The sequence below is a fragment of the Bos mutus genome, chromosome 3, assembly GCF_027580195.1.
Source record: "Bos mutus isolate GX-2022 chromosome 3, NWIPB_WYAK_1.1, whole genome shotgun sequence".
Classification (NCBI taxonomy): Eukaryota; Metazoa; Chordata; class Mammalia; order Artiodactyla; family Bovidae; genus Bos; species Bos mutus.
Window position 1 is genome coordinate 27042704 of NC_091619.1, and position 22390 is coordinate 27065093.

General features: G+C 36.5%; 1 protein-coding gene across 3 annotated transcripts in view; it reads left to right on the forward strand.

Annotated features, from left to right (window-relative positions):
• Positions 1 to 4488: 4488 nt before the first annotated feature.
• The window catches only part of CSDE1 (cold shock domain containing E1), a 35641-nt gene continuing 17739 nt past the window's right edge, over positions 4489 to 22390 (forward strand). For 2 of the 3 annotated variants that reach the window (XM_005911077.3, XM_070367443.1), the window contains exons 1-4: positions 4489 to 4640; positions 11591 to 11987; positions 19106 to 19252; positions 20899 to 21097. In XM_005911077.3, coding sequence (XP_005911139.2) covers positions 19115 to 19252; positions 20899 to 21097 — 337 coding nt within the window. In that variant the 5' untranslated portion in view covers positions 4489 to 4640; positions 11591 to 11987; positions 19106 to 19114. The remainder of the gene's footprint in view (positions 4641 to 11590; positions 11988 to 19105; positions 19253 to 20898; positions 21098 to 22390) is intronic. The other variant, XM_070367444.1, reaches the window with a different exon arrangement.

Consider the following 22390-nt stretch of genomic DNA (forward strand, 5'->3'; position numbering starts at 1 on the left):
TATCTCAGTCATAATTCCAGGTTTAGAGGATACAATGAAGAAAGAAACACAGAACTCAAGCTTACATTGTTGTTCAAGAAGTAGGGCAATGAAAACTTAAATTCACAAATGTGTTAATTTTGGAAAGAAATACATGTTATAAACAAGAGAGTTCCAGAACAACATCTACTTCTACTTTATTGACTATGCCAAAGACTTTGACTGTGTGGATCACAACAAACTGGGGAAAATTCTTCAAGAAATGGGAATACCAGACCACCTTACCTGCCTCCTGAGAAATCTGTATGCAGGTCAGGAAGCAACAGTTAGAACTGGACATGGAACAACAGACTGGTTCCAAATAGGAAAAGGAGTACGTCAAGGCTGTATATTGTCACCCTTCTTATTTAACTTCTATGCAAAGTACATCATGCAAAATGCTGGGCTGGATGAAGCACCAGCTGGAATCAAGATTGCTGGGAGAAAAATCAATAACCTCACATATGCAGATGACACCACCCTTATAGAAGAAAGCAAAGAACTAAAGAGCCTCTTGATGAACGTGAAAGAAGAGAATGAAAAAGTTGGCTTAAAACTCAACATTCAGAAAACTAAGATCATGGCATCTGGTCCCATCACATCATGGCAAATAGATGGGGAAACAGTGGAAACAGTGATAGACCTTATTTTTGGGGGCTCCAAAATCACTGCAGATGTTGACTGCAGCCATGAAATTAAAAGACGCTTACTCCTTGGAAGTAAAGTTATGAGCAACCTAGACAGCATCTTAAAAAGCAGAGACATTACTTTGCCAACAAAGATCCATCTAGTCAAAGCTATGGTTTTTCCAGTAGTCATGTATGGATGTGAGAGTTGGACTATAAAGAAAGCTGAGTGCTGAAGAATTGATGCTTTTGAACTGTGGTGCTGGAGAAGACTCTTGAGAGTCCCTTGGACTGCAAGGAGATCAAACCAGTCCATCCTAAAGGAAATCAGTCCTGAGTATTCACTGGAAGGACTGATGTTGAAGCTGAAACTCCAATACTTTGGCCTCCTGCTGCAAAGAACTGAGTCATCGGAAAAGACCCTGACGCTGACTGGGAAAGATTGAAGGCGGGAGAAGGGGACGACAGAGGATGAGATGGTTGGATGGCATCACCAACTCAATGGACACGAGTTTGAGTAAAACTCCAGGAGCTGGTGATGGACAGGGAGGCCTGGCATGCTGCAGTCCATGGGGTTGCAAAGACTCAGACATGACTGAGTCACTGAACTCAACTGAGCTGAAAGATAATAAAATAAGCTAATATTATAAAGAGTAATGGTAATAGTGGTAATATGGAGAGTAATAGTAATAGTGGTTACTTTTACTTTAGAAAAGATCTTTGTGAGGTGGTAACATCTGGGCTTGAGTGATGAGAAAGTGCCAAATATCTAATGATTTGGGGAAAGAGCATTCCAGGCAGAGGCAAGAGAAAAGGTAAGAATTCTGAAGTCTGAACAAATTTGCAATGCTGTGTCAGTGGATTGAAACACAGTGAATCAGGAGTTACAGACTTAGCAGGGACTAGTTCATTTATAGCCTTGTACATCATGGTAAAAGAGTATGGATTTTATTCTAAATGCAATTGGCTTTATTTTTAATTAAATTTGAAATAGGCTTTGCTCTATGCTTTTTTCTGGCTAATTGACAGATGTTATGGTTATTACTTTTAGTGTGGAGCTTAGCTTGTCCACATAATTCTTCTGTTAAGTGCAATGTTGACATTTTAAAGGGAAGCATTATATTAAGCTTTCGCCTTATTCTTATTTAAATTCTAATAATTGCTATTCTTATATGTTATTCTCAAAAAATCAGTTTAACTGTTTGGGGGCTTGCTGATGAATAAAAGTTTTGGATTGTGGGGTTCTAAGATTAAGTCTTATTTGATTCCTATAGAAGTAATATTCTTTATGAAAGTTTTTGCTCTAACTTGTGTTTTCCTGTTCTGAAATTTTGAATGTGGATCCATTTGCCATTCACTATTACCATATTTTATACAGGAAATTCCCATTACCTTCCCTAGCTAGGAAAGACATATGAGAATAAAAACAGTCTTAAATCTTGAATCAATTAAAATTTATTCAAATTAAATAAAAATTTAAAAGAAATCTCTACATTGATCTTATCTATCTCATTTCACAGAGAACTGACAAAAATCTCTCCATCACTGCTCCAAGAAAATATTATAAATGTGTAGAGGATACTTACTTTCAATTCTCAAGTAGACTCTGGAAAAATGTGCTTATTGGTAATTGTAAGAATAAAAAAATAACTACAATCAATTTCATTGTCTATTTAAGTTTCTCAGAAATAAAAATTAGTACGATAAATAAAATATGCAATTTAAAAATTCTGATTATTATTCCTTAATGGACTTAATATCTTCCCCAAATCTGTGATTATCCTTTTGTATAGGAAATGATTTTCCAAGTAACTTCACAAGCTTGTGCTTTAATTAACTTCAGTTAAAAAAATAAACATGAAAACATTTTGGATTTTTTTACTTGGCTTCAAAATTAATTTGAATAAATATTATTGCCTTAAAATGTGATCTAAAAATGAAACCTATCTCTACCTAAAAATGAAACCTATGAGTAGTACTTGTATAAAGACTAAATCATTTAAGCCAGTGATTTAAATCAAATTACTCCATCTCTTACTTTTTTTAATGCTTGGAAGCTAAAATATATGCTTCTGGGTTTATACATATTTGCATTTTGTCTTAAATATAATTTGATACTAATTATGGATCAAGGGGGAATATAAAGGCAATTGAGCTGTATCAGAATAAAGATGATAAAATGGTTTAAGGTCTTACATGGTTTAAGGTCTTACATGGTTTAAGGTCTTTAGAAGTTACATGTGATGGTAGAAATTGAGAGTTTATTCTCATTAATAGGATTTGTACTTATAGAATTTAGTGAGACTATTATTTTTTACATTTCCCATTGCTGTGATATTTGAGACCTAATTCTACTTTTAGCCCGGCTTCACATGACCTTATTTCTAGTGCAAGAGCCCAGGGCAGTTTCTCTGTAACATTAGATTGGAATATCCAAATGGACCTATTACTGGGGCAGAGAAATCTCAATTTAAGATTCGAACAGAGGAAACAAAACAGCTAGTCTGATGCATTTACATTCTGTACTTCCCAACAGAACACTCCACTTTCTAACAACTTCTTATATTGTCGTTCAGTGCTATTCATTCAACAAACTTTTGAAGGTTGTCTATGTCAGGCATTGTCAGGATAGAGCGATGCAAAGATGAATGTCACAGGCCCCGTTCTAAAGTATCACTAGCTAGTATAAACTAGCAAAAACAGAGTGAGTTTTCATAAAAGCATTGACAGTGCAGCCTGGGAAAGCTGGGGTGGGGGTGGGGGTGGGGAAGCATCAAAGAGAAGGGGCATCTTGTGGGATTAGGCCAATAGCAGAAGAGTTGGAGAAAACATCTTTGAACATCAGAAGTAAGATACTACCTCCTCTTATACTCCAAGGTTACATACTCTCATAACACTGTGCACCTTTCCTTCATTGCAGTTATTTCAATGCGTATGTTCGGATTTTGGTTTTGTGATTAAATGATGCTAGACTGAAAGTTCCTTGAGGAGAGCACCATGTCCATTTGTTGTTACTATTATACATCCTAGCGACGACACATAAAAGATGCAGGACAAATAAGTATTGAGAGGGAAAATAAAGTGGGTGGGCAAATTCTCAGAAGCATGACTGGTCATTTTTTAATCCAGTGTTCTCAAGTGAGAGAGCCACAGAAAAGCATTCCTCTCACCAAAAAGGACTGCCTGATCTTTGGCAAGGTATAATTCATTAAACTTTTCTGTGGCCAGAATTAACATTTCCCTCCTACCCTCTCTCCTTATGAGATAAATCATCCATTTACCCTGATTTCAACCTTTTGGTTACCGATTTAGCACCTTGGATCACACTATGAACACCTTCCAGTAACTAGAAAGGTCAGTTGAAGGAGTTTAATAGCCATGATACCTCGCTCACTCACTGTCTGTTGCAAGCAACATAGTTTATGGGAGATAAAGTTCTCACTTAGGGCGTTCAAATTAGCTTGCTAAAAATCTAACTCTATACTAAATAAAATTCCAGTCTAATGTAGCAGACAAGAAAGCCTCCAATGTGAAAAAAATGAAACTGCGGTTTGGGAACTTCTGGATTATCGCTGAGGAAATAGAAATCCTTTATATGACATTTCTGATACGTCCTCCAAATTGTTCTCCCTGGAGGTTCACCCTGGTCTCGCAGCCTAAAGCATATTCAAGTTTGCTAAGATCAGAGACACTGAAAGTCAACCGACACCCCGCCCCGTGCGTCCCAGTGGAGTCAGTAAACAGAGATTGATTTCCGCAGCTCAAGGGGGAGGGGATCTAGGGGAATTTAGACACCACCTCCGTTGTGGTTAAGCACAGCACACTGGCTGGCGTCATTCAGCCCTCGTGCGCAGGCGTACTAAGGATACACTCCCCCTCCCCTTCCTGTGCACGCGCTCGGAGCCTGCAAGTCTCGCGAGAGAAGCGAGATTTATTCCTACGTACCGGGCCGTGCTGCTTATGGCGGCGCTGGAGAGGGGGCGCTGAGCTGTTGGGGTGAGTACGACCTCAGGGTCCAAATGGGGGTAGCAGGAAGCCAAGTTAAGGACGGATGAAAAAATCAAGACAAACGGGAGAGACCTCTGAGTCAGGGTGGGCACTCCTAGAGCTCCGGGTAGATAACACCTCGCCCTGAATCCCCACCCCGGGCTTTTCCACCCGTCCCCCGTTCAACTGTCTAGGCCTCACATCAGGCTGCAGAGCCGAAGTGAAGATTGGAGGCCAGGAGGCAGCGCGTGGTGGTGCTGGTGACTAAAGTGGGGGGAGGGAGCGAAAATGGAGGCTCCGACCGCAGCCAAGATGGAGGCAGGGGTGCGGGGCTCGGGCGCGGAGGCTGTTGGGAGTTGTAGTCTGGCTGTTTCCCCCTCAGCCGCTTGGTGGGAGAAACGAGAACTACAAGTCCCGGCGGGCGGGGCGAGGGGGTGGTGGCGCGGTCCTTTGTGTGAGACTGAAAGAGCCGGAGGCGGAGGAGAGCGGCCTACTCTGACTCTGGACACTATAGTTTTTTAGCCATCACCTGCTTGCGGAACTGCCTACTAGTACCAGAGCGCAGTGCGGCAGTGGCCCTTCCTTTGTGTATGAACTGAGACCCCGCTCCATCTAAGTTGCTTAGAGACACCTCCTTTCTTCGGCCACTTCTGGCACGGTAGCCCAGCCGAAGTGTCATCTTTATTGCCATTCACCCGGAGCTGTTTTATCTTGGGTCTGAACCCCAGCTTCCCCGTCTAACCCTCTCCTTTAGCTTCTTGAGAAAGAGAACCGGCCACTGAACTTAGGCACAGGGCTCTCACCCGTCTAATTCTAGGGTTAAAACAAACTCTTTTAAGAGCTCGGTGGCGTTCTTCTTACCACCTTCCCGGGTTCTTGCAGTGTAAGAGCCTGGCCCATGTTGTGCAATGAAAGGCTTGACTTGGTCATTCTGTGTAGTTTTTTTGGAGCTCTAGTCGCAGACACTTTGAGGTTCTTACCATTCTATCCTAAGTAGGAAATCTTAGTGCCACGGTTCTTTGTGCTTTAAGGTTTTCCTTTGGAAACACCCGGATAGCTCCTCCCTTGCTTAACTTACAAGTAAGGGAGGGAACATTCTAATAAAACAGCCTTCATTCCGCAAATAGAAAAGGCTGAACGTTGTCCGAGGTAATTTCCTTGTTTTGCACCTAAAATGAGCGAAACAGTGTGATCCTCTTAAACAGTTGGTAGGCAGGATAATAAAGCAGGAGAGGACGCCTGTGATAGTTAAATCTTGGAATATTTCCTGTGATTAAGCTTTTTATCAGGATGGTGTGAACTGGCAGCTATTGACTAGAGCTATTAATCTGTAAAATGTAGTGATCAAATTATTGGCGCAAATATTAAGTTACTGTTAAAAAACGCTGAGTAATTTTCAATTTGAGTTTCTAGAAGGCGAGCATTTTCAATACTACATTGAGGGCCAGTGTAATGCCTTGGTGTCATTTTGGTACTAACCAATATTGTGTATTCATGGTGTGGGTCAGGAGGGGGTTTATATACTTGAACAGGCTTAGACGAGTCATAAAATCTTGAAAATTTTTCAACCTTGTTTTTTTTTTTTTTTTTTTTTTGCCTTGTAGCCATAGGCCCGAAATAAAAGAGATGGTAGTGGTTTGAGTGATTTTGCAGCTGCTCTGGATGCTTACCATCGAGATGAGTATTTATAGCAGCTGAGTTGAAAAGTAAAGTATTTGAGGCGCAGAAGATAGGTTTTCCTTTTTTGTAAATAAGTTCTGACTTAACAGGTATGACCTTTAGAGTTTGGTTGAAAATTCTGGTAAATTCCTACCAAATAAAAAATGAGAATGTGAAAACTGACTTGTCCTGCTTAATCTTATTCCTGTTTTCCCTTCTCTCCACTTAAAGACACACGATGTAGGGCCAAGATTTTTAAGATTATTTTTTTCTTTCAAATTGTAAAATACAGAATGGAATTTACCTTTTTAACCTTTTTTTCAAGTGTACAGTTCATTAGCATTAAGTTCATTCACATTGTTGTGAGGACCATACTTTTAACAAGGTAGTTTAAAAATGGAAATGCGGTGTGGGCAGATTTCTAAGGAGTTGAATTTAAGGACTGTATTACAAAATAAAAATCTTGATCTTGTAAAATACAAGGTGTTGATTTATCATCTTCTCAAAAAACAAAGTGGGAACTACTTTGAGATCTTTAACCCAGACTGTCTTATGGAGAGCTCTAACTTGTAGGATTTTTCATGATAGAGAATTATAACTAGAAGAATTATAACTATTCTTTAAGACTTAATAGCAGGAGTGTCTTCAGTGGTGACGTTGCTGTGTTGGGAGTAACTTGTTTTCTTGAATCCCATCATTTCTTGCTGTTAAATAATTTCTGCCAAATTACGATTTTTAAAAATTTCTTTGTCTTGTATTGGAGTGTTTTCCACTTGCATGTATGAGTGTCTAGTTTAAAAACTGAAAAATTCAAAACTTTTTTCCCATTTACTTAGATGTTTCTCTTGTGATACATTTTTTTAGAGGTATTAAACTGAGTACGGTGCATTGAAAGATTATTTTGGGAGCATTATATGCCCTTTAATATTGAGGTAAAACATTATAGTTGAAAATAAATTCAGCAATTTATTCACATTGAACCTGTGGACTATCCATTGGTTTGCGGTTGCAGCTGGTATATAACGAGTTAGTTGTTTGGACTTCTGCTTCTTGGATGTATTGATAGTAAGTGTAAACTGCCAATTGCAAACTCTTTCTATGGGCAAGTTTGCTAGGTACTGCTGCTTTTTATCAGCGGAGATCTTTGCCCAACGGCCTTACATTTGCTTTTGCTTTATTGGGCATGGCAATGCCTTTTCCTGTAATTAGTCTGTACCTGCTCCGGCCACTGTGGTAGCCACTAGCTTTGTGTGGCCTTCGTGCCCTTGAACTGTGTACAGTTCTGAATTGAAATGTGCTGAAATATAAAACAAACATTCGATTTCAAGGGATATTAAAAATATGTCGATTGCCTGTGGGAAGTGATGACATTTGGATTTGGCTAAATAAGACACTTAATTAAAATGAATTTCACTGGTTTCTTTCAGCATTAATATGATTATTAGGATATTTTAAGTTCCATATGTGACTTGTACAATATTTCTGTTGGACAGTGCTGGTCTGCACTGTTCTGATTTTTGTGTCTGGAGGATTTCTTCAGCTTCTTTCCACACTGCTGTTTGTCCTATTTCAAAGTATTAGTGTATATAAAAGAAGTTAAGTGATGGGAGGGTATAATTTTAAGTGTCTAGTAATCACAATTGTTTTTACTATAGTGAACCTATATATACAAAAAGATAGTTGCAGCAATTTGATATTCTTTTATTTCCACTCAACATGGTGATGACTTAAATTGTTTTGAGGTGGTTAATTATCTAAATTTTTATCACTTTCCTTAGATCCCAAAGTGAAACTGAAAACTTATTTTATATAAAATTAAACTTGTCTTGAGTTACTGCATCAGGAAATATGAACTGAGGGGAAAAAAAAGAATTATGAACTTCGGAGTTAAGGCAGGAATGAGTATTGGTCATAAATCAACAGAGAATCTTTTCAGTTCCATGCTGTCTATTTGGGTCTTTGCGGTTGTTTTCAATGAAAGTAATTTAAACAGTGGATTAGGTGGAGAGACTTAAAGACTGGTTTATCATTTCTTTAACATTCTTCCCAAGTGAATGCTGTACAGACTTTGAGTATAATTTGTCAAAATGATAAACTAGGTTATATGATAGCACTTTAGATGAAGTAATGCTGTAAAAATGTACTGGTTCAACATATGTATTATTTTGGTACCTACTATGTGCCTGGCTTCAGCTAGCTCTTTGAGATAAAGCAGCCAACTAGAGGAGACAGTAAGACAGGTGATGATAATTTTAAGGAAGGTGAAATAGGGCATGACTCTTTGGATTTTCAGTTCAAGTAAAAGAATTGGCGTTAATTGCTAAAACAGCAAGGCATAGTTGTTGATAATTAGTGGTGATAGTGTTCCCGTACAGAGCAAAGGGAAAGAAGTTAATTACCTAGTGGTCAGGAATACTCTCAGATTCACATTTAAATTGCTCCTTAGATTTTGTGGGTGTTTTGGCCACACTGCAGTATATGGGATCTTAGTTCCCCGAGCGGGAACCAAACCCATGCCCGATGCAGTGGAAGCACAGAGTCTTAACCATTGGACCAACCACCAGGGAAGTCCCCTAGTTTTTTTAAATTAGTGCTCTGTATATCAAGTGTCTGGGGACAGCGGGGTACGGGGGATGCTGTAGGGGGTACACTTAGGATTAAAGCAAAATTATTCGTCAGTACCACCCATGAATCTAATAATCTTGGCATGAGTGAATAGCCAGTTTATTTCAATTCCAGGTGGGTGTCTTTTTTCAAAGACACTTCAAAACTTCTTGGTTGGATAATTAAGACTATCTAGTTCAGTAAAAACAAAATTTTTTACAGTTGGTAGAACTGTATACCAACTTGAATTGTCTTTTGCTTATTATCTATCATTGTCTTTTTGCTATATTAGTTTCTGCTGTGGTAAGTTTAATACCTAGTAAGGTACCAAAGTGGCCTGTGATAAATAAACTTGAGTTTGTCTCTCAGAAATTTGAAGCGTATTAAAGGAACACGATACATAAACCTGTAAACCAAGTGCAGAAAATTTGGTACCAAAAAAGAATGATGCCATCACTGGGAGTTAATGCCCCCTTTAGTGGGAATTAGGTAATCTGTGCTAGAATGGTCAAGAAAGGATTTCTTTTTTTTTGGTAACGTTTAAGATGACAAAATATATACTTTGTGGCGAGACCCATATGCATAAAGAAATCTCCCAAGAGTTATGTTTTAAGAATTAGGAAGGAAAATGTACCAATCTAGAATTGGAGAGCAGAAGAAAGATGTAAAGTAGAACAAAACACACCTTGAGTGATGGTGGTTCAATGCTGGCTGGAAGTCAGAAACACCTTGGGGAAATGGGTGGAAGAGGAAAATATCCCAGTGCCTAGGACCTAAACCCAGTTAAATTTGAATCTCATGTTGGGATCCAGGCTTTGATTCCCCATGCACCCCCCGCCCCAAGTTGTCCGAGTGGGTTGGATTTGCAGTCAGGATTAAGAAATTCCCATTTAGAGTGCTGGGAAAATCACTGAGGATTTTGGATAAGGAGATGAGTGAGATGGAATTGGAATTTTAGCTAAGTCAGTCTGGTAGTGTTATGTGACAGAATGTGGGAAGAGTTGATACTGAAGTTTAGCAAATGTGTTGTCTGACTGGACAAATAGGTCATTTAGAACAAAAGATGAATATAAAAGATACCTTGAAATATTGATAAGACTTGCACAATTGGATGTGTAGATGGAGACGGAGGGTCGTTACAGAAGTGGCCCTGAGTCAGGCCATTCAGGTTACTGTTTGAGTGGGGACTGGACATAGTCTTCCCAGTGATTGGAGAACCATTGTTCAAAGAAGCGTCTAGTCTGGGTAATAGGTGAATGATCCAAATAAAACTGAAAGATTGAACAAATGTAACATTTGATATTTGAAGTTACAGTATAAAGTCATGGAATATTTACCCAATGGCAGTAGATCAGCTGCTACTGAGTTTTCATTTTGCATTGTAGAAACTGAAATTCAGGGAGATTAAATAACTTTGTTTGTAGCATTTACTGGTGATTAGTATTGAGCTCTCCTCCTCTAAGCTGTTTCACCAGCTCTGACCTCACCTTGTAGTCATTCTGATTTCTGATGTTCTTCAAATATACTGTCCATTTCTCCGCATATCTAAAACCAAATCCTCCTTTACTTTTCCCCGTATGTCATTTTGGTTAACAGCACCATTTTAGCTAACATTTGAGGCACTGCAAAATAATCATTTTTGTACAGCTAATAAAAGCACAATTTTGTGGTGAAATAGACATTTCATTTCTCTTTTGTTTTCTTCTCAATTGTTTCTCTTCTCAAGACATTTCTTACCTGCTTATGGCAACAACTCAAATGAGATGTCTGTTTCCTTCATGAAGTCATCTCATAGGATTTCAGGACTTCATATTGTTTCATCAAGAATTAACACTCTCTGTTTCTTGTTATATATCAAGTTGAAATGCTTCATAATCTGGCTCTGGTACATCTGTCAAACCATATATCTCATTTCACTTTAACCCAGCACTCTGTTCTAACCAGGCTAGTCTATTGATTCCTCTGCAGCAACACACCACACTTGTTGTAACAGTCATTCACAAATAAAGCTCCCTTGATGTCAGGTATAGAAAATCAAATACATGGTCTCTGCTCTCAAGGGACTTATGATTTAATTGTGTATTCTAGTTTGGTTTATGTTACAGTTTATGCCTAGAATACTCAACTGTTTTCTTTTTCTCAAAAATCTGCCTATTTCTCCTAATTAAACTGAAATAATGCCACCTCTTTAAAAGTCTCTGACCATGTAGCTTTAATGCCCAGATAGTGATGAATAAACCATAAGTAGTATTTCTCAAATAGTATGTCAGTAGTAGATATCCATATATTAGTTGAGCAGATTAATTTTTGATATTTTGTTCTATAATTAATTTTTTTCTCATGTGTGACTTTTTCAATGAGTATAAATTCTCTGACGACAGGAAATTCGTTCATATTTTCCACAGTTCATAACACAGTGCTAGGTAGTTATAAAACGCTACATTAAGTAGAACATTATATAACTGAATTTATTTGTGGGGAAGGCATATCAATAAGGAATGTGAAATAATTTCAGAGTTTGAGTGTACAATACCACAAAAGGTATCCATTAACACTTGAGAGATTGCCTAAGTGATGAATGTGTATGCTTCCAAGTTTTCTGCATTGCTTGATTCTAAGTTAATGAGATGAGCTTTTCCCTCTACCTACCTTCTATCCCTGATTATTTACTTAATGTCTTAATTTCTTATCTCTAGTATGAAGTGTAACAGAACAGACTTTACCACCTGAAACTGCTGCTTCAAGTTCAGATCAGGCAAGGAACAAACCTCGAAACAACCAACAAGACCAAAGAAGAGTACACTTAAGTTGAAGACACAACACTTGATCTGAAACAAGAAGTTTGTGCCTACTCAACAGCTTTGAAAGAGCACTTCCCAACGCTGCTAGTAGTCTTTGTTTTCTTCAGTGCTGTACTGTGAGATTGCCCGGTGCAGCAGCAGTTGTATTCTTTATTAGCTTGATAGATCGTTTTCTCTCGCTCTTTTTTTTTTTTTTTTTTAATACTAGCAACTTTCATTCTTTGAAACGTCTGCTGAAAAAGAAGAATCAGCAAATACTACTGAAAGTGCAATATTTGATTATCACTGCGAGGTAGGTTTATCATTTCCTGTTGGCAAGAGTTAGTTTATAATTCTGGATTTCCTAATTATTTGGTTAAGTATAAAATCTTAATCTACTCTCTTCTAAAAGTATTCTGGAAACAGTTTATATTTTTCAACTCTTCGTCTGAAAATATCAACGCTAGTTTATTTTATTTAACTTAATTGTCTTTTCTTAGATGAGGACAATATTTATGGCCAGAACTGGGATTTTTTCACCCAAGATGATATTTATTCATATATGCAGATCTCTTGATTTCTTGGTCTCATAGAAAACTCCATTGGTACTATTTAGAAATTAGGGCTTCAGAAAGGAAAGCCCTTTGCAGTCTTGTTTGCGGTAATCTTGGGTAAAGAAAATGTGCAGGAAAAGGGACGTTTGAAGGTGAGTAGTACTTTGTTAAGAGAGAGAAGGGTCTTTGGTAGAGATCTAGAGATAACTTCAGCCGGCTTCCCTGGTGGCTCAGAGGTTAAAGCGTCTGCCCCCAATGCGGGAGACCCGGGTTCAGTCCCTGGGTTGGGAAGATTCCCTGGAGAAGGAAATGGTAACCAACTCCAGTATTCTTGCCTGGAGAATCTCATGGACGGAAGAGCCTGGTATACTACAGTCCACAGGGTCACAAAGAGTCGGACACGACTGCGCGACTTCACTAGAGATAACTGAATGAACTGATCTAGGGAAATCTGAAAGCCCATGATGTATATTGAGTAGTCTGTTATTAACAGAGTAGAGAATACAGGTTTATGGGACAGAAAGAGTAACTGGAAAGGGATGCTTGCTGGACGGTTCTAAAGGGCCCACTATATTTGACTTTATTCTTCAGGAAAGATATCAGCTGTTTATAAGCAAGGACTTAGTGGATTTTGTAGTTCAAACCTAAAATAGTTTATTAATTCAGATTTTAAAGTTATATATTCACAAGTGTATCTTTAAAAGACGAACGGTACTGCTTTTAAGGGATAAGTTGACAATGGGAAGGTGTGTTACAAACGGTGGACAGAGTGGAGGGAAGATAAAAGCTAGGGTAAAGGCTGAGAAAAAGGTAGACACTGCTTGTTTTAATGGTAGAAGTAATAGTACTGGTGACCAGTTGAATGTGAAAATGAGGCTGGAGGGAATTAATTTAGTCTATCCAATTGTCCAAGTTAGAAACCTTTGTTCATAGAAATAGAGAAGTTCAAGTGGGGACTTGTGGAAGTCTATTTTGTTTGTAAGATAGTAATCTAAAGTTGAGAAAATACTGTAATATGGAATGCTCAACAGTGGTTGTTTGGGGGAGGTAGGATTGTGAAGGGCAGTTGTTCCTTTTAAATCTTTAGTTTCTAGATTTTCTGAAATCAGAAATAAAGACTTGGAATTCAGAAAGGAGTCATCACTTTATAGGTAATTCAGGAAGAAATGCCAAAGAGAAGAGTGTTTAAAGAAATAGAGGTAGCCAGGAAGGAATGCCAAGGAAGATAATTTCGAGGAGCACTTGGTAGTAATCCTTTTGTAAAATGCGTGCTTCTCTGGCAGCTCAGTGACAGACAGCCTGCCCGCAATGCAGGAGGCGAGGATTTGATCTCTGGGTCTGGAAGATTACCTGCAGGAGAAAATGGCTACCCATTCCCGGTATTCTTGCCTGGGAAATCCCATGGATAGAGGAGCCTGGTGGGATACAGTCCGTCGGTGGCAGAGTCGAACCCGACTGAGTGACAGAGCATGCATGCATTGATCAAATCAGATGGGGAATGAAAACAGATCATTCTTAGATTGTTGTCTTAAAAAAGCTTCATTACTGTTTCAAAAAGCACCTGGACCCATACCTACAATTTATTTAAAGGTTGAAAGCTTAATTGTGGTAATCACCTTAACTGTGAACCAGCATTATTTCTTAATTTAGAACTACCAGTAATACCAATTTATTTAAATTACCCATAAACAGACATTTAGTTACTTAGTTTTAAGGCTATTTCACCACTTGCTTCTTCTGTTTGTTTCTTTCTCCCTCCTCGTCTGACTTTTTAAAAATAATTTTAGACTCCTACCAATTGTGCTGAGTTAGATAAAATAATGGAGATTGAAATTGCGCAGCTTTTATCTTTATTCATAAGGGTAAAAGACAAGATGCTAGAGCTTTGATTGCCTTGACATGAATTGTGAAAATGGATTTAAAGTAGAAGTGCTTTTTGTTTAACCTAATCTTTGTATTCTTTTTTCTCTAGTAAGCAGTTTAGTTCACGATACATAGGCTAAATACTAATACAGTAAATATTTACAAACAGATAAATGGGGATATTGACATTAAAACATGTTCTCATTGTACAGTTGTGAATTCCAATTAAAAGGAGTGCAGCTAACAAAACAGATTTGGTAATGCAATAGATCACAGATTTTTTTTTTTTTTTTTAATTTTTATTGGCGTATAGTTGGTTTACAATGTTACGTTAGTTTCTTTCTATACAGCAAAGTGAATCAGGCATACGTATACATATATCCACTCTGTTACAGATTCCCTCCCCATTTAAATCACCACAGAGCATTGAGCAGAGTTCCCTGTGCTATACAATGGGTTCTCATTAGTTATCTATTTTATATTCAATAAATAGTAGCATATATATGTCAGTCCCCATCTCCCAATTCATCCCACCTTCCATACACCCTTGATAAGGTTACTCTCTACATATGAGAACCACATTTAAGAGATGTTTGTTGTTTTTTTTTTAACAGTTTAAAGTAGTACATAATTAGGAATGAATAAATATTGAAGAGTGGGATTGACCCTAAAAAGTACCAAGAAAGAATAAGGTTTATAAGAAGTTTGGTTGGCATGTAAAGATAGACATGGATTGTTTTGGTGAGTATTTTGATCAAGACAGTTTAAGATGACAGAAGGAAAGCAAAGCTAGAAACATTAAAAGAAAACTAAAGCCCCCAGTGAATAAGATGACAGGGTAACTTGCTGGAGTGTGCTAGTAGTTAACGGAGACCCATGACCAGGAACTTTACATGTCTTGATTGATTTTCAAAGTCAGGTGTACAAACTTTCGAGCTTGCTCTTTGTATCAAAAGTCCAGGAGCACAAGATAAAAAATTTTCAGTAAGATTTGACAGAGTATCTCATGATGGCATAGTGATCAGTACGCAGAAATATAGATTGCATAATAAACATTAAAAGAATTTGAATAATGGACTGATTTTCAAAGGGGTCTCCACATATGTGCTGCCAGATTCTGTCATCCTTCCATTTCAAGATTTAGTAATAAATAGTTATGTGTATATTTATGTATAAGCATTCCAGGGTTTTTGTATGAAGTAACTAACCCTATTAGGTTAGTTTTTTCTTTAGTAATAAATGATCAGTTATAAGAAATAGAAGGAGAAAACCTGATTTTACTGATTTATTAAGAAGTAATATAGAGGATTTTTTTTTTCTTAGTTATATGAAGTTACTGAAACTTTTTAGTCTACAGAATCAAGAAACATAATCACTCAGCGCTGTCTGTATTATATTATTGGTCACAGTACAATAAGAGAAGTAGTGGCATGTACCTCAGTGGATAACTATTTAGAACATATCCAGAACACAGCAGTTAGTCTGAAAAACGGTTGCATTCAGAAAACTGAAAGGAGCAGAGGAAGTTAAGGGAAGGTATGTTTAGATTAAGAAAACAGTAATTTTCTAAAACCGTTGTACAGTGAAATAGATTGGGGTTTTTTTGATAAGAGTTTATTTGAACATTTATTGATTTCAGTCGGGCAGTGGCAAACGAAGTGGTAAGGAGTGCTCGAGGACGTTATTATTGTCTGTAGCTTAAAGCCCAGTTGTCTGTGATTAGGTGACCTTGGTTTATTTTTGTTTGTTTTCTAATTTTTATTGGAGTATAATTGCTTTACAATGTTTAGATTTGTTATATCGCAAAGTGAATCAGCTATATATTTAGAAATATCCCCTCTTTTGGATTTCCTTAGCATTTAGGCCACCACAGAACATTGAGTAGAGTTTTCTGTGCCAGTAGGTTCTCATTAGTTATCTATTTTATACATAAAATCAATAGTGTAAATTGTGTCCATTGCAGTCTCCAATTCATCTGATTCCTTCCCCCCTTGGGAAAGGACTACCTTTTCTAAACTAATGAGAGCCAAGCAGACTAGGTTAGGAGAAACAATTCAAGAAATGTTGCAAGAAGAAAAAGTCTAAACTTGGACTTGGTGATGTTTGTTTGTTGTGTTCACTACTATACAGGTAGAACCTAGAACGGCATTGCCACATTGTAGGCGCTCATCATGGTTTAGTGCATAAAGCAGCGGTTAGGAATGTGAGTGGTGGAGTGAGAAGGGAGTACTGGATTCTGTTCCCATTTACCAATTTTACCTCTGTGCCCTTAAAACACCCTCTAAGTATTTTATTGTCTGTGAGTATTAAAGTAGATTTTAATGGTCTTTTTGTTTTTAAAATACCAGTTGAAATCATATAAATATTTTTTGTTGTTATATAAATTACTGTGACTTATTGACCCATTGTTAAACTTTAGAGTGTTTCTAGAAATTTGTTATTAAAACATTTTAGTGAACACATTTTGCATAAAGCCTTGTTCACATTTCCTCAGGATGGGTTTCCTGCAGTAGAATTATTAAGGAAAACACCCCCATGTTTTGGTACACGTGGTTAAATTGTATTTCAGAAAGATTACACCAGTTTACCACCATGAAAAAATATTAGCGTGTTCTTAACCTACTTCCTCAATATTTTTTAAATCTTTTCTTTGGTAGTTTGATAAATGAATAATTTGCTTTATCTAAATATTTGCTTGCCACAATTGAAGCTTATATATTTTGTCTTGAATGAATAATCTTTTAAGACTAATTTATTTGTCTTCCACAGTTCAGCAAATGAGTGCTTACTATGTGCTAAACACTGTGTAACACTGGAGATTTAGCTTTGAATAAAAAGTACCTGTTTTCATGAAGCTTATATTCTAGTAGTTTCTTACCTGATTTGCTTAAGTTCTTTAATGGTGCACTTACATATTTACATGTGCTTTTGTTCTCTTTAGGTTTGAGAATAAAAGTTTATACTTTTTACATAATCGAACATTGATCCTTTCCCTTGCACCTTTTTCTTTTGACTTTAAATCTAGAAAGTCCCCTTTCCAAAATCTTTATAAATACACACATTTTTATTTAATATTTGTTAAGGCATTTAACTCAGTTCATCTGAAATATACTTTTTGTATGCTGTGAGTTGAGCAACTATAGAATTTTCCACCTATTTTTAAAAAAAGCCAAATAACATTTATATACTGGTTCATTCCTCCCACCACCACCTCCTTTTTTTTGTCTTTAATTTTTTTATAAACAAGCATCTGTTGCTGAGCTACCTGCTTTTTCCATTGAATTTCTTTTTTTATGTAATTGTTTGGTTTTATATGCTTTTTTCTTTTTTAAATGACCTACCATTTTGTCTCATGGTGTTTTCTTTAAAGTTTTGTTGGTGGTGGTTTAAAAAAGAATTTAAGTGTACTATTAGGAATTTTATTAAGGGTTAACATACTCTCTTATCTAAAGTTGCTTGAAAAATACATGGTTTTCCATTTTTAAAAAGTAGTTCTCAAATTGGATAAAGGGTCGAGGAAAAAAACCTAAGATACTAGGAGAAAAGAGACGTTCTGTTTCAGTTCCGTTTGATGTGCACATCTAAAAGTGCGATGAGACGCAAGTGATACAGCCTAGATTCCAGTGCCCTCCCTGGGGAACAGTTTAGTCTTAGAAGGAGTGACAGCTGTAATCCCTTCTGATTTGGGTTCATTTTCCCTTAGGGTGAGAAAAATGAGTTACTACCTCCTACGTTTAGCTAGATTGCTAGGAGTGGAGATGTGGTTTTTGCAGCTTGCTGGCCTATGTATTACAGATCATATCATTGCATTCTTACTTGAATGGTTAGAACTATAGTCTAAACATGAGAAAAGCAGAGATTGAAAGTCATGATCTAAGTAAGTCATGGTGAAATAGTGGTTTTCAAATTAATTTGAAAATGTACATGTGTATATTTTTATAAATTGTGTGATTATACTTGCATTACAAAGCAGTGGCACAAATAGGACAAAGTTAAAATAAGCAGTATTATAAAAGTAGTTTACCTGTTAACAGAAACTTTCCAGCCTCACTCAGAATACATATCTGGATGCTTAGTTTGTAAGTGTTTAATTTAAAAACTTTATACTATCATGAATTAATATCTAAGGCACAGTATGGATTTTGTGTTTTATCACTACTATTGCTGGCATAAGTATCACAGTCTTGATCTTAGTTTTTTTGAGACTTGTCAGATCTCATTAATGGTGATTTATTTCATAATGTGGAAGTACAAGAACTAATGAGAAGTGTTGGCTCCCACTACTCTGCCTTTGCTTGCTTTATTAGCATTATCTTCTAAGATTCTTCTCTAGGAATCTTTCTCAACACCTTTTCTATTTGTGAGGGCAGTTTAATTAAACTAGATAACTAAATTTGTATGTGCACTTAGTCAGGGAAGTGTAAATTTAATATGCTGAAAGTAAATAAAGGAGGGCTTCGCTGTCAATCTCTGGTGAGGCTCTCCACTCAACCTCAGAATACTTTATGTTTGATCTGTGATATGATCTGACAAAGCAATTCAGCAAAGCCTTTTCTATAAATACATAATAACCATTTAAAAAGCTAATTGTTATCTCTTGACAAAATATATTTATTCTAGTTAGGATTCTTTCTTCCTACACACCATTGAATTATCCGGTGTATAACCTTCTTTAGGGAGACAAGTGATTGAGAATATTGGATTCTGTGTGAAGTTGTGAGACATTTTGAAGACTTTGGGCTCAATTGTCTCATTGTAGCAACTGCCAGAGTCCTTACAGCATGTTAAAAATTATAAATGTTGTGGATTAGGGATTAAGTAAGTGCTTTAAAAATGCATTTCGGTTTGATCTTTTAATGTTAATGCTATAATTTATTTTGTTGATAGAAATCTGGTTAAATGATTTCTATTTTGCTGAAGTAACCTAATGGTAAAGGTAGATACACAGGTTGACTGTCAAATGTGTTAAATTTTTATTGATGATAGTTATAAACATTGTGTTATGTTATCACAGCTGTTTGAGATGGAGAACGTTTTTACTGTGTCATCCGATCCTCATCCCCCTCCTGCAGCCCCTCCTTCACTTTCTTTACCTTTATCTTCATCTTCTACCTCATCTGGGACTAAAAAACAAAAGAGGACCCCCACGTATCAGAGATCTGTAAGTCAGGGAAGCAGTCATCCTAGCTTTTTTTCTTTGTGTTAAGAGCATGACTAAGAAGCATCACTCAGTTTGATTGAAATACCCTGCAAACTTACTTTCTAACTTCCCTAAGCATTTCTTTCACCTTGAATCTTGAAAGGTAAGTTTAGTAGTTTAGGGCTTGCTACTCAGAGGGTGTCCAGGAAGCAAAAGCATCGGTATCCCCTTGGGAATTTGTTAGAAACAGATAATCTCAAACCCCTGCCAGTGAGTCAGATTTTGTATTTTAACCAGATCACTGGGTAACTTCACTTTGACGTGCCCTAGTTTAGAGTCTATATTGTGCATATGGTTTTGAATCCTCTGTCATTTGACTTTTGTAAGTCATTTAATCTCAGTGTCTATTTCATCATTAGTAAAATAGGGACAGTATTACATGCTCCTGGGCTTTTGTAAAAATTAAATGAGTTAACACATCCAGCACAAAACAGTGTCTACCATGAAAGAACTGGAACTAACCACCTATAGATGTGATGGCTTTGTTTTGCATGGTTTGGCTGTCCCACACAGTGTTTAACTACTTGAAACTTGGGTTTATGTTTCTATAATTTCAGTGGTCTCTTTTTCCTAATGAAAAATATTCTTATTAATGCCCAACATCAGACAAGTAAAAATGCTTATGAGTCAAATTTTCAATGAAAAGGTCTAAAACTAGTTGTAAGGATGTGGATATGTTGCTATAGTAGATCAGTGATAGACCTAACCTTCCCTAGGGATTTTGTCCTGTGTCCTGCTTCACTTAAATAAAATGAAATACACACTGTGATAGACAGTATCTGATGATTAAATAGGTCCCAGTACATTGCGTTTAAATAGCCCCTCTTATATTAAAGAGTGTTTTATTTTGCTTTATCTAATCATAGAAACAGATGACAGTATTTGGAGATTTCATCAGTGTCTGAAACAAATGAAAAGATTTCTTTTAATTGTGCCTGTGAAGTGATTGATTATTTTTAGGATTGAAGAGCTTTTGTTGTCTTGGAGTACTTAGAAAACTCTTGTCTAATCACTGTTTTCAGTCGTCTTCCATTAAAAGACCTGAGCATGCATGCATTTTCTAGTTTGAAATAAGTATTGCATAGAAGGTTTCTTTTTTTTTTTTAGAAGGTTTCTTTTATTCTTTTTACTAACTTAAGTAATTGCCTTCAAGATGCATGGCTTACCAAATAGCATCAAGGTTTCTATTTCTCTTTCAAAATAAATAAATTCCTTAATGATATGTCTTGGTAGTTTGGTTTTCCATCTTGTGAATATTAGTTACCTTTGTCCTGATGATGTTTTAGTAATTTAATTAAAGGCAGCTTTTACTTATGTGGTTGCTTTGTCTTAATATTTAAACTCCAGAAATTTGATTTGTGGGAAGTGAAAATCCTACCATAAATTGGGACGGTTCCCCAAAATAATTTGAATTACTTCCTCTGAAATGTTTTATTGGCTAAATTAACATTTCAGTAATAAAAACATAATCTTCCCTTTACTTGTATTACCTTTATTTTCTTTGCCTTTTCATATTAAAAGTTCGGTGATTTGTTAATCAGACGTAGTATGCTACAGAGAGAATGTACAGATCTGTATGTATTGAGTTCTTTCTCTTTTTAAAACAGATGAGCTTTGATCCAAACCTTCTCCACAACAATGGACATAATGGGTACCCCAATGGTACTTCAGCAGCACTGCGTGAGACTGGGGTTATTGAAAAACTGCTAACCTCTTATGGATTTATTCAGTGTTCAGAACGGCAAGCTAGACTTTTCTTCCACTGTTCACAGTATAATGGCAACCTGCAGGACTTAAAAGTAGGAGGTAATTTGTCGATTCTCCTTTTTATAAAACTGATCCCAAATTTTTCTTGCATATCAACTTATGCCTGACAGTGCTATGGTTTTGGCCTTTTCACTGTACCAATTACTGAAGTTTGTCTATATAAATCAGCAAAATCCTGATTTTACTTGTGGTGGTGATCTTTTTGAGGGATGAAAGAGTTATTGAGTAAAAGATACCTTTGAATATTTTTTAAGTAAATACTTGGTAGCTTTGTTACTCCCATAATAATGATTGTTTGGCTATTAGGTTTTAAGCCAGTAAAATAAAACTTTTATATTGTTAGTTTTAATTGTTTTGCCTGTTCCTACTTTGGGTAGTAGCTGAAAAAAAATAACTCTTCCGATGTCACCATTGAACTATATGGAAATTCATTTTGGCTGACATCATAGAAATTACTTTCATGTGTAGAAAAAATGTGGCTTATTAAAGGACTGAAGTTACAGGGTCTCTGTGTGTGTTATAAAATATCTTTGAGAAAAAAGAGCAATAGTTAACTCATTACTGACCAAGGATTTTTGCAGAAACCAGTGTCTGATATTTTTATCTTGACTGGCCAGAAATTAATTCTGTTATTTCACTAACACTTTGTGGATTATTGTGTGCAGTAGTTAACACCTGACACACCTGTAAAGGCTTCTCCAGCATCATGAGTTTCATTTTCACTTTCTGTATCAGAATCTGTCACTAAGGATTTTTGTGTTTTTGTTGGTCTAATAGTCACATTGTCTGAACTATATTTTGAAGAACTGTTATCTTCTGAGCCACTAGTATATACGTCTCTCAGATAAAGAATCTGTAAAATTCACCAAAAAATTCTTCACTCAAAATTTTGCAATGTCATTTAAAAAATTTTTACGGTGATAAACTTGCATTTATAATATACACAGGGTTGGCACAAAAAGCAAAATGAATGATAAGGACAGTAATAACTTGTGTAATGAACCTGTGATAAATTCTAAGATCTACTGACTTTGAACAGTGATGTTGATTATCTTTTTCTAAAAATGTATTGATAACGTCTCTGGTCAATAATGTGTTAACGTGAATATTTGGCATTCCAAATATTGTATAAGAGTGTTATATTGGTTAATCCTCATTTTACAGATGAAGTAACTGAGGGTATAGAGGGATTTTAAGGTGGGGGGAAGCTTGCCAAATCACATCATCATTACGTATTTGTAGTATGTGTAAGTGCCATGAAAACTAAGACTGAGATACTACTAACTTAGTCTAAAGCAGTGGTTCTGAAACATTAGTGTGTATCAAAGTTAC